General features: G+C 39.6%; 1 protein-coding gene across 1 annotated transcript in view; it reads right to left on the bottom strand.

The window, feature by feature from the left end:
• Positions 1-13,029, bottom strand: part of TENM1 (teneurin transmembrane protein 1) — a 778,425-nt gene continuing 765,396 nt past the window's right edge. Inside the window, exons 30-33 of the mRNA XM_034781757.1 lie at positions 12,243-12,630; positions 10,337-11,557; positions 9,535-9,677; positions 1-5,244 (exon numbers count right to left, since the gene is read on the bottom strand). Coding sequence (XP_034637648.1) covers positions 4,486-5,244; positions 9,535-9,677; positions 10,337-11,557; positions 12,243-12,630 — 2,511 coding nt within the window. The 3' untranslated portion in view covers positions 1-4,485. The remainder of the gene's footprint in view (positions 5,245-9,534; positions 9,678-10,336; positions 11,558-12,242; positions 12,631-13,029) is intronic.

Raw genomic sequence — 13,029 nt, forward strand, 5'->3', positions numbered from 1 at the left:
TTTGCAATTTTATTTTTTAAAAATGAAATATTCAAAGTACTTCTTTCCTCTCTTTCAAATATCGACACATAATATATTAACTTTTAATATTTACAACATGTTGTTATGATGCTGTTGTAGAAAATGCATGCGTCTGGTCTGAAAACCAGAGCAAAATGCAACAAACCATTAACTGCAGCCATAGAACATACAGTATCCAGTCACTATTCAGCCACAGAAGTTAGAGCAGGAATAAAAAATTGGAATCTAGTGTTTCCTAGCAACAAGGCTCAGGCCATTATAACACAATTTCTGTAAGATTAGAACCTCTAACTGTTAGGTAGAAACTGAAGCTCTTGGCATACACTGTAAACATCTTTACTTTTAATGAGAAAGCTAAAGAGAAATATGTTTTTGACATATACTGTGTGCTATGTTTCTCTTTCTCTTTTATTGACACTTTTGCCAGAAGAATATTAAGATTTCAATGTTTTACCATGGTTCATACAAGTAAAATATCATCAAGGACACAATCTGACATACTAACATTTATTAAGAGGCTAAAGTCCACCACTAAGTCTAAGGAAATATTGTAACTGGCAAACACATTTTCTTGGACAAATAATGTAAGATGACAAATGCCAAGACAAATCCACAGTAAGTTGAACTTGAGAAGTAATTCCTCTTACACCCAGTAAGCTTTTGACCTGATAATGCTTTGTATAAAGGACAGGCTTAAATAACAGTCAGCATTTTATTTGTCTCTATTTGATGGGGAAAAAACCATTGTGGCAGTCTGATCTGAATGCTGAAATGTTAGACTAATCAATTATGCTGATGTGAATTCTGCAGAGTAGACAAGCATGTTGAAAGGAAGCTGTAGATTTTATTCCCTTATATACTCCAACCTTTCTATAGGTGCCTCTGTTTATAACACTCTAAGCATAGGCTACTGTACATTGGCTTCCAATAACGTTAATCTCCATTAAGGTTTATCCTTGTAAAAGTACCTCTTTATAACACTTACATTGTTTGCCCTCCCCTACCCAGGACGGTGATATAAAGAGGGCTTGGTGATCGGGAATAAGTGCAGATCTTGAAAAAATAAAACTTCTGAAAGTGCATGAAAACATGATTAAAAAAGAAAGACAGCTTCTAACTCGCATACAACTGAGAGGATATTAAAGATCTCAAACTAAACAGCTAGAATGTGTAGAGTTGCACATTGTCCAGTCTGTATATATTTGTCTATGTTCTACATCTATATACCTTTGAAATGTTCTAGTTTTCTAAATAAACATGAAAACAAAGGAAACATTATTTTTACACACTGTTGTTTTGCTGTCATAAAAATGTAACATGTATCTTATCATGGTAAGTATTTTGCTAAAAGATAGTGTGCATTAGTATGTGTTTCTTTTTTTCACTTTTAGAACCAAGTTCCCAACGCAGAATGCAATCATCAATTTATTTGATCTGAATGATCATAAAACTGTCCCATGTGATGTTTTGTGTTTTTGTCATTTGGGTCTCTAGGCTATAGTGCAAAATTAAAAACACTAAGAAAATTGGCTTAGTCACTAAAAAATAAACAAACATGGAGACTGAAATATTCCAGGCCTCCATCTTACATTGTTCTTGAACAAAATGGTTTCGATCTATTCCTTTACTGGAGCGCTCTTGAATGGTGCCTGGCCTGTGTGTGTAAGTATAACTTTGGCCTCCAGTGCTCTTGTATTAATAAATACATGTCATTTTCTTTAGAAATGCTATCGTGCTCATCTAAAAATGACACTGAATTTTTATTTTTCTCAATTTTATAACCAAACACGATGAAGACATTTTCTTATGCCACCAGAATACAGGGCCATGTAATGTCATTTGATTCCTTATACATCCATATTTTTCATAAGAAACTGTCCAAAAACGCATCTTAAATTTTCTACGCATAAACTGGAAAAATGCCAGATCTGCTTTGAGAGACAAACTTGTAATACATTTCACTCTTTGACCTTTTGGCATAATAATGAGAATAATAATAATCAAGGCAGTATTAAAAACCACATCTGTAGGTAATACAAAGTGCATTTCCTGCATATAATACAAATATAACTTTAAGAAACTAAAGGCACAAGCTAACTAAATATGTATTACATACTAGAAATGCACAGTTCAAGGTAATTTACTATTAAGAGCTTCAAATGTTTGTTTATAATGGATATTTAAAGCAGTTTGAAAATGATACATCATTAGTGAATTGCAAAAAAGTATAATTGGTTAAAATATAAGTAAAATAGACTCTAATATTGACATCTTGGATCAGTGATAAAATACATCATCACATTTATGAATGCACTCTCTATATACAGTTCATAAATTATTTTGTCATTGATTAAAAGAACATCAGAGGCTCAAGGATCTGAAGGTCCATTTTTAGGCTGGTGTGGAGGTATTCAAATTCTCCATGATTTTATGGGAAATTACAGAGATGAGAGCTATCAGTACCAGACTTGGTCAGCTCCCAGTATTGTACATTAGTGAGTGATGAGCCCAATGACAATATTTGGATCTAGATTTCAATCCAAATTTCTCCAGAGTTTGGGGTGGTGTGTGGATGGCATTCTTCTGGATCAGTTCATCACTGCGCCTGATCTTGCGCCAGTGAAGCCGGTCATTGACTTCAATGGGAGCAGGACTGAATCCATAAAGCGAGGCCCAAGTTGTGAAGTTGAGAGCTGGATCCAAACTTCCCCAAAGTTTGAAGGGGGATCAGACCTGCTGTTCCAATTCAGGCTCATCTCTAAGTTCACTACAGTTTGTTCCCCTTGCCCGAAAACAAAAGAAAAAAGAAAGCAGGAAAGGAAAAAAACCAAACAAACAAACCCTGCTTTTGGCAAAAGTAAATACGAGCAGAGATGATTAGACTATATTTACTATGTCTGTTTTGGTAAAAATGTGCAATAATGTTACCATTAAAGATACATAGATTCTAAGAGGAAATTCTAATCCTGTCTGAAATTAACAGAAAATTTGCACACAATCCCCCACAAAACAATTAAGTCCTTTAAAAATGACAGGTTAAAAGAAGGATCACACACTTTGCTATGAAATCACTATATTGACAGCTCATGATATCCTGCGAAATAAAATTCCCGCCCTACCATTATAATACTTTGCTATGTGCTCTACAGACTGAGCCAAAGAGTGTCGAATCATTCCCAAAATGTCCGACACTTACTATCCACACTTAGGTTCACCGAATCTGACCCACCAGTCTATTTCACACATAAAAAATGAGTCATACAGCATAATTATTAATGTGAGAAGAGGCTACGGCGATGACGAAAAACTGATACCACTCCAATTTACAAACGAATCGTGAACTGAAGAATCCCTGTCCAGTGAACACAAAGGTTACTATTCTCTATAGTGAGACAGGCCTTTTTTCACCCCCACTGGCAAAGAGGGCGTGTGTGAATCCTTCCAGTAGAGAGGCCTTAAGTTTGTCTGGGGGTCCACAGAAGTACTACTGGCAGAGATTGCTTGGGATGCACTGAATCAGGGCCTGATCTAAAGCTCATTGAAGTCAATGGAAAGTCAATTTGGGCGCTTTGGATCAGACCCTTGTGCACATTTCTTTCTACTTTTAGAGTGGTGATGGCTAGCTGTGGCACCTCGTGCAACACTCGGTCAGGTGGACTTTCTGCCATCAGGCTTCTGTGCTTGGGGTTATGCCAGCAGAATCCAGTGTAATCCAGGTCTGACAGAAGCCCTCAGGGAGAGAATCATAGAACACTGCCACATGCAAAACTCTACACAACATGACATTTATCACTGAGAGAATGGGAGGAGGCAACGGATGAGTGAAGATAAATGTAATATGGGACAGCCATTCTGTGCTACTGTATCAAATGCCTACTGCGTTTCCCCGTTTTCAGGTCTGGAACTTCTTTAGATCACAGTTGTGAAAAATGAAATGTGCTGATAACAAGGTTCTAAATACAGTCCTGCAGCACTTGCTCTTGTGAGCCATCCCATTAAAGTCAATGGAAAAACTCATGTGAGTAAGGACTACCCAGGTGAGTAAGGGTTGCAGAATCAAGCTCTATAACCTTTTAAATCATCTGCAAGTTATTAAATTAATGAACTAAGAAGAGATGTATGTTCAAGAAGAAAGCAGAGCACACGAATTCTTAAATATTCTGCATGTATCTGCAATTTAAACGAGAGTGGCGCCTTTCTAAGTTGTGTTGTTGAACCATTTGAACTCTGCTTCTGAAATTTTGAATACTGCTACACAAGAACTAAAAATCTTCACTGTCATCTCTCAGAGTTAAACAAACAATATTAAAATACCATCTTCTGTCACATTTAAAGGCAGTTGGATATGTGTTTTCCTCTATATTTATATATACAGAGTTCTGCTCTAGAAAAACCAATACAATAAACCATTTTATGTTTAAAAACAGGCAGTCTTTGGTGACGCAAAGGCAGAGGTTTTCTTTGTTACCTCCTGCCTATTTCACTCTGTCTCATAAAGTGAATATTGTTGGCACTGTCAGAAAGTTCTAGATACTGCTCCACAGATAAAACAAAATATCCATCATAGCCTTGTACCCTCCCAGTGCTTAAAAGCTGCTGTTTTTCTCCCTCTGTCCATGCCCTAATGCCTTCTTCACCTTCTTGCAGCCGTCTTTGTTCCTTAGTCCAGGCCTGAGCTACTGCCCTCTGCCTGGCTATTTCTAAGACATGGTTCTTTTCTTCTTCAATGGTTGTCCCATATCGAACATTAAAGCACAAAGCACCATGTTGGAGCTGTATATCAGCAAACCGTCTAGTCCTCCCATTTATCACAGAAGTCATCTGAGACACAGTGACATTGACACCATTCTCCAAAATGCGCCGGCCTCCTGTGTTGCCTATTAGAGCCAAGTCTTCTTCCAAAGACCCCAGCTTGATGAAGTAGTGTGTATCTCGCCCTTCTATGGTAAAATGCAGGTTCTCAAGATAGTGAGCATTGTTGAGGATGGTGGCAATGCGCCGGCTATCCTCATTTGCTACTCCTATAATATCTGCAGTCACTATCCCATCCTTAATGGCAAATTTGATACCTTTTCCAAAAACAGAAGGAATGGCTGCAAACCTGGGTTGTTTTCCTCCTTCAAGACACCTCCCGTCACTGTATCTGGGGGTCATAGGAAGTTGGTCCAAGGATATAAAGTTCCTAAGTTGTTTTTGCAGCTCACACTGAATGCCAAGGATAGTCTGGAAACATAAATATTAACACAGTTTGAAGTAAAAGATTTTTATACAGTTTATTATAGTACCATATGATATCAAGTTTCTACTGATATCTATAGCTCCTCGGAGTAGGTACTGATCCTTTAAATTTGTCTGTAAAGCATCATGCACATCTGGGTGCTGTAGCAACAACAAAAAATATAGTAATAAACTTTACAGTGGCCTGTTTGTACTGCTTCATAGAATCATAGACTTTAAGGTCAGAAGGGACCATTATGATTGTCTAGTCTGACCTCCTGCACAACGCAGGCCACAGAATCTCACTCACCCACTCCTGTATCAAACCCTTAACCTATGTCTGAGGTATTGAAGTCCTCAAATCTGAGGCGAAGTATTTGTTTAGATATTGGGCCATGCCTAGATTATCCTTAACCTCCACTCCATCCTCAGTGTTTAGCAGTCCCACTTCTTCTTTCCTTGTTTTCTTCTTATTTATATGGCTATAGAACCTTTTACTATTGGTTTTAGTTCCCTTTGCAAGGTCCAACTCTACCTGGCTTTTGGCCTTTCTCACTTTATCCCTACATGTTCTGACTTCAATAAGGTAGCTTTCCTTGACGATCACTCCCATCTTCCACTCCTTGTAGGCTTTCTGCTTTTTTCTACCCACGGCTGTATCCTCTCTTACTTTGTTTTCTTCCCTCTCAATGTTAAAATCTGGTGTGGAGATTACCTGGACATCTCCCAACCACCTCCCCCAAATTCCTAGTTTAAAGCTCTCAATCAGTTGTGCCAGCCTCCATCCTAGAAGTCTATTTCCCTCCCTACTCAGGTGAAGTCCATCCCGAGAGAACAGTCCTCTGTCCATGAATGCCTCCCAGTGGCCATACATGCCAAAGCCCTCCTTATAGCACTACTGCTTGAGCCATCTGTTGATCATCATAATCTTGTTACACCTTTGTTGCCCTTCTCTAGGAAGGGGCAGAATCCCACTGAAGATCACCTGAGCCTCGATTTCCTTAAGCGTCTTCCCCAGACTGGCATAGCCTCCCTTGATACGTTCCAGCGAGAATCTAGCCATATCATTTGTTCCCACATGAAGGACAATCAGTGGATTCCTTCCTGCTCCCGTTAGGATCCTCTTTAGCCACATCCCATATCTTAGCACCCGACAGACAGCACACCCTTCTGTTCTCTGGATCAGCTCTGGTTACAGGCCTGTCTATTCTTCTCATTAAGGAGTTCCCAATCACGTAGACCTGCCTTTTCCTGGTGATGGTGCGATTCTCCAGTCTATCTCCTGCACCCTCTGGCTGGAAGTCCTCTCGATTCCTATTCTCCCTTGCAATCCTCTGCAACTCATCCTGTATCCTCCTGGGGCTCATATTTGGTGTTGTTATCTCCATTGACTCTTCCCCTCTTCCTATTGGACTAGCTGCTCTTCTCTTCTTCCTTGCCCTCTCACCTTCAGTGATCACCTGCTGTGCCCCTTCTTCATTTTCCAACTCCGCAAACCTGTTCCTGAGCTCTATTTCTCCTTCACTAGCCCATCTTTTCCTCTGCCTGGTTCTCTTAGTCACATGCTTCCACTGTCCACTTTCCTCACCTAGCAGTCTCCCCTCACAGTTCTTTTGTCCTGCTTCCATCTGCAAATCTGAGCTTTTCCCTTCAGCCTCCTCATGTCTTTGCTCCATCATCTCCTCGAACCCCCTTCTAAACTCAACCAGAGTTTCCACCTGCATCTCCAATCCAATCAGGTACCCCATCCCAGATCATGTACATGCTGCAGCTTCCGCATCCAGTCATATTCAGTGTGTCTTCCCCTGCTTGGGTCACTACCACTGCTTCCTCTGTATCTGTCATAGCCTTTCCACCTAAACTAAAGTAAGTCCGGGAAAGACAAACCAAACCAAAAGACCACCATCCACAGCAAAACAAACCCCCAACGAGCACCAAAACACTGTCAGAACACCACCCACTCCCTTTACCAGCCTGTCTGCTCCTCTGCCTGCCTCTCTTAGTCTTCCCCCCCAAACTCCCCTTGCAAACTCCCACTCAAACTCCTCTGTTTACAGCTCTGTTTGCTGGTTCCTGTGCCGCTGCAGCTTACGGTCTCTTGGACCCTTTAGTTTCCAAGCATCAAAAGAAGAATCACATATTTGCATCTTCTTACATAAGAAAGAAACCTTGGTGAAAATTCCTTATATTCTCCCAGAAATTGCTATTCTAGTGGTGAGTATGTCATCTTGGGACTAGGGGACCTGAGTGCAGTTCCCTGCTCTACCATAAACACCCTGGGTGACCTTGGACGAGTCACTGTGATTTAATTCTCCATCTGTAAAATAGGAAGAATCGTGTAGAAGAGAGGTTTTCACATGGTGGGGCATGAAGTCCAATGGGGGTGGGACTATCAGGGCAGTCTTAGATGCTGGGACCAGACTCTCTGCCTGTCTCACTGTCACAACTGCAGTAGCCACCAGCTGGCAGTTACACTCCTCTGCTGGGGTGGCTGGCACAGACACTGCAAAAGGGTAACCGAAGACTCACCCAGCCCCCTTCTGACTGTGCCAGAGCCCCATCTCCTTCCCTTGCAGGACAAAGCCTGTGCTAGGGAAGTGGATGGGGCTGTGCTGAAGGATTGTGGCCAGGAGGGGGCTGTGTCCGGTGTGGGGGGGCAATACTCATGGGGTGCTGACTTCTGACCCTCCTTACCCTGCCCTTGAGTATGGGGGGTGGGAATGGAAGCCAAGTCCCCACAGCTCCCCTATCCTCAACAGAAGGGTCCCCCCAGCAGGTACCAGGTCCGCCTCCCCTGAGAGGGGAGTCTGCATGAGACATGAATTTCTGAAGGGGAGTTCAGCAAAAGAAAGCATGGGAACATCTGGACTAGAATAATCCCATCTCTTAAGGATGAATACATTAAAGATCCCGAGGTGCCAGAACACTACAATAATGGAGGCCAAATAGGTACCTAAGAGCTATGATAGATTTAGTGCCTAATCCTGGAATCCCTATTCAGGCAAACTCCTACTGACATCCATCCATCCATGTTCTTTTATTGTGGCCATCACTATACTATTTCAGCATCACCATAAAATCTGAGTGACTTCAGTGGGAGTTTTGCATGTGAAGGGCCCTAAAATTAGTGGGCCTGAGTCTTCACAGCTTTGTACCTTCCATAGTTATTCACACCTGGGCCAAGTGAGTTTAAAATGCTGTTACTTTGATCAGGTAGCATTTTACACCCACTTAACAGGACTACACAAGGTGAGAGGCAGTAGAGAATCAGTCCCTCCTGTTCTACCTTGTTTTGTAAAACTGCAATGTTTTGTTAATAGATGTTCAATAAGGATCAAATCTTGAACGTGAGTGTCTGCCCAGAGAATAGCCGAGATCTGTATTGGTGCAGTTACATTAGCTGCTGAAATGTGGCTAGTTCTGAGTGCAGACAAGGCCGAGGCAGATTTGAGACTTAGAACTAAAAAATTAAAACAAAAACACCACCATCACCCTACTATGCTAAAAAAATAATCTGTTCTACGACAGAACATTTTTACAGAGGAAAAGACTTTTAAAGATTTAAAATTTTGGTGTTTTTGCACTCCTCATTGTGGCATCATTCCAATAAAAGCGGAAGATCTGTTGATTTCATTTGCACTTAATATTTCAGTACGTATAAGTTTATTACATGAAACCTATAGCTTGTTGCTTGTTATATTTTCAAACAAGCACCTTCTTACTTTCTACCCCTCTGCTTGGGAGGAGTGCCCTGTAAACACCTGCAAAACTAATGCATTGTCCTCCTTCCAAAAACTCTCCTCTGCCATGAGATCTAAAAAAACAACAATGTCACAATGGTTAGGCCGTTAGTGTGCCGAGGCCACTGCCTAGCATGCTGACCCATACTGTCCCATTGTTTCTTTGTACTTCACGTCAGTGTGTCTGTATCCATCTGTACTCTTTTGTCTTATATTTAGATTGTAAACTATTTGGTGTAGGGAACATCTTTGTTCTGTTTTTGAATATAGCACATAGCATAAAGAGGTATTGAAATTATGGAAACTAGGGATCTTAGATGTTATGGTAATAAAATAAAAATAATGTAGGAGTAATGGACAAAAATCTCCTCAATTAATTGAATTGTTCTTCTCCTGAAAAATCATCCCTCAGATCACAGTGGTCTGGGCTTTTTATTAAGATCTGATTGAACATTTTTCTATGTATTTTCTAATTGTATTCTTTAATTTAGGTTTAGAAATAGTCCAGTGAACTAGCAAGCACACTGTCTGCTTTTGAGGGCAGACTTTTGCTAACCTTTCCAGGATCCCACTCTTGGGTTTTTGTTTGAAGCTGTAGAAGTTCATATGTTGTCTCCACAGTTTCTATCTCTGGTTTTGGAAATCCAGGAAGCACATTGTGTAGCTGGAAACCGAACAGCTCTAGCCAACTTCCAATGTCTACAAAACAAAATCAAAACATTCTTAGCAACAATGCTCTTAATTCTTGGGAAGCTGAATGTATTTTGTACTTTCCATTTCTAGGTAAAGTGATCTAGAAGATAAGGTGAGGAGAAGCAAAAGTGATAGTGCTAGCTGTGCACTGGCAAAGGAGCCCATAGTTCTCCATTCTGATAGAACTGAAATTAGAACTACTAATGCAGCTATCAGTGCGACTAGACATCTTTTACCAAGGCCTAACCAAACCTCAAAACATTAATAACTAAATTGCAATACTGATTTGACATAATATTAAATTTTCAAAATTGGTTACCAGAAGAAAATAAATTATTTTATCACAGAACATTGCTATCCTGAATTCTGTATTGTACTTCCTTCCACATATCATGGAAAGGAATTCAGATAATGCTGCCTCAACTCTTTTTCAAATTCTGGTACTTCGCAAAGGCAGCACATACAGTTATTTGCTTGCTTTATTGACTGGCTGAAAGGTCACAGAAAATAGACAAAGCTATGTGGGTAGTAGGAGGTTAAATACATTCAACTAAAACGTATGCAAGTTGAAAGTCCACTCTTCTTCTCTGATGTGTGCAAATTCCATGGACTTGCATCCATATAAGGATTTGACCCAGAAGTATTTTTAATAGGAATTTTTTTACCTGTCGTATACTTAGCAACATCTTGGATTCTGCCAACTGGATAGTTATTTTCAAATGAGTAAAGATTAAATGGTTTGGGAATGGTGTTTAGATGTTTCCACACATGATGATTTGGCGTTGTCCATCGTCCAGCAATGACGTCGTAATCCCTTTGACCCAAGTGCACTAATTTAGTAAGAGAATCATAGAGCCCTCCATGAAAACCAATGATAACCTGAAAATCTGGATAAGTGTCCTGGTAGATATCTCCATAAGGTGTGTACAGAATTTCTTTGATTACTTGGCCCCGACTGCTAAAGATAGCTAGGGGTGTGCCGGTGTTGTCACAAGCAACATAATATTCTTCTCCACTGCTTAATTCCATAGCAATGAGATGACCTTGAAGATCATAATACAGGGAAGTTATTTCTGAGCTAGTATGATTGTATAAATGAGTAACTCTTATTGGATTGGAGAGATCAGCATAAAAGAACTGTAGGTGTTGTCCTAGACTCGATTTACTTGCAACTCGTCGTCCAAGCCCATCATAACAGTATTGCACAGTCCAACCAGACACTTTGTTGTAGGCTTTGTTAAGGAGACCATTCGAGTTATACTCAAATATTTCATTGCCTCTTTGTCTAAGAAAACCATCTTCATCCATTTTGTACTGAATTTCTCCTAGTCTAGTGATGCGATCTCTAAGATCATATCTCAGAGGAGTGAGACGGGCACTGTTTCCATGACTAAGCAAGTTGATGTTTCCATTCAGGTCATAACTATAACGCCACTGGGTTTTGTCATTCACAGAGACAGTTTGAAGTTGACCATCAGCATCATACTCATAAAAATACCTTGTTATGTTGGCATCTACTCCTACTCGTATATCACATATCACCATACGACCCATATTATCATACTGAATGGTCATCCAATAGGCTATGGACTTAAGAATTTCATATTGCACTTCAATCACCTGACCATTGGCACTAAAAATCTTGGTGTGTTTCATCACTGTGGTAGTTATAACTTGGTTTAAGTCATAATTGATTACACTGAATTTTCCAAATTGTTCAGTCCTTCCAGATACATCAACATATCGGTACAGATCAATAGGAAGAGGAGTCTCATTTATCATAGCCTGCATGCTTGTGACCCGGAAATTGTTGTAACTGTAGTCAAATCTGGCATTTACAAGGCCTTCTTCACTAAATCTGAAGATCTGACGACCAATAAGAGGGCCTATATATAGCAAATAAGGAAAAAAAAGAAAAGCAAGAAAAAACTAATTAGGCCCATAGTATATCTAATATACATAACAAAGAAAGAAAAGATGTTAATCTGAATGTATTCCTGAGTCTTATTGCTATTTGACTACAACATCTTTAAGTGAGAAAAATGTTAAATTGTTCTCTCATGGATTTATTTAGTGCACAGACATTCCTTAAATACTTATTACTATTCTTTTAAACTAATGATAGTTTACATATAATTATGATTTCCATATACTTACTTATAAGCTAATATTAACTTGAATTTATTTTTAACACGGCTAACACATTCCTGATATAAATAATTTCTTTGAATTTGTCATGACAGAGAAACTTGAAAATGCAAACAGTAAAGCAATTTGATTTATTATTTAGCAAATGTCCTTATATTGGAATAACAAATAATCAAATATTATGAGAGCCACTTCATAGCAAACGATAACAAGAATGTTTCATATTTCAAATGGGATAGCTTTTACATGTCCGTGGACAGGCAAACAGACACATTTTTCTTCTTCAACATAAAAACCTGATTTCAATGGTAGGGCCTGATTTCAAGCGGTATACCAGATAGACAGTGTTTGCAGGATTAGAGGGCAAAGTTTTACCAGAGGTGACAGTATCACCCTTCAAAAATATTGATAGTTATAACCCACCTGTTTGTCTGTATCTGATGGTGCAGATGAACCCATCATGCATTAAGTGTATTGTTTTAATAACCCCGGAAGATTCTTCATATGTAAATGTGACTTGAGTAGTATCATAAAGAATCTCTGATAGTCGGGACTGTCTGGTATATTTATAAAGGACCCTGCGACCTGTTCCAGGATATAGTATTTGCAAAAGTCGTCCATCTCTGGTGAAATCTTGTATGAAAGAAGCAGTGCTGTCTGGTGGGGTGTAGATATTGCGATAGTACCCAACTGAAAGCATGGTTTGCAAACCATGGCGCACCATACTTGGCATGGTGACTGAGAGCAGATAATCTGATTGGTCATATTCAAAAATGTAGCGGCGTTGGCTGTGCAAGAGGAGCATCACAGACTGCAATGAAACAGAAATCAGAGTGTAAATAACTAACAAAACAAATGATTATTAATCAAGTAGATGCAAGAAAATTAAAGAACCATTGAAATAGATTCCCATTTCTATTGCTTGTTCTTATTCTCTGCACAATACAAAACAAAATTCTAAGCTTTGGAAAACATGTGGCCAAAGAGGCTGCTTACAGGGGGGAAAAAAAAAGTCTGAAATAACATTGGCTGTGAGGACACAAAATTGTTAAGGCAGATGTAGCTCTCAGTGTATTTCATTGCAGCCTCATTGTAACTCAGTAGGCCACTCTGAAACATGTAGGGCAGCTACCCAGGAAGCAAATTCAGACAGAACTTCCCTCACTAACACAAATAACATACCAGCAAATGTTCCTCGATGATGAGAAAA

Source organism: Trachemys scripta, chromosome 9 (genome assembly GCF_013100865.1).
Source record: "Trachemys scripta elegans isolate TJP31775 chromosome 9, CAS_Tse_1.0, whole genome shotgun sequence".
Classification (NCBI taxonomy): Eukaryota; Metazoa; Chordata; order Testudines; family Emydidae; genus Trachemys; species Trachemys scripta.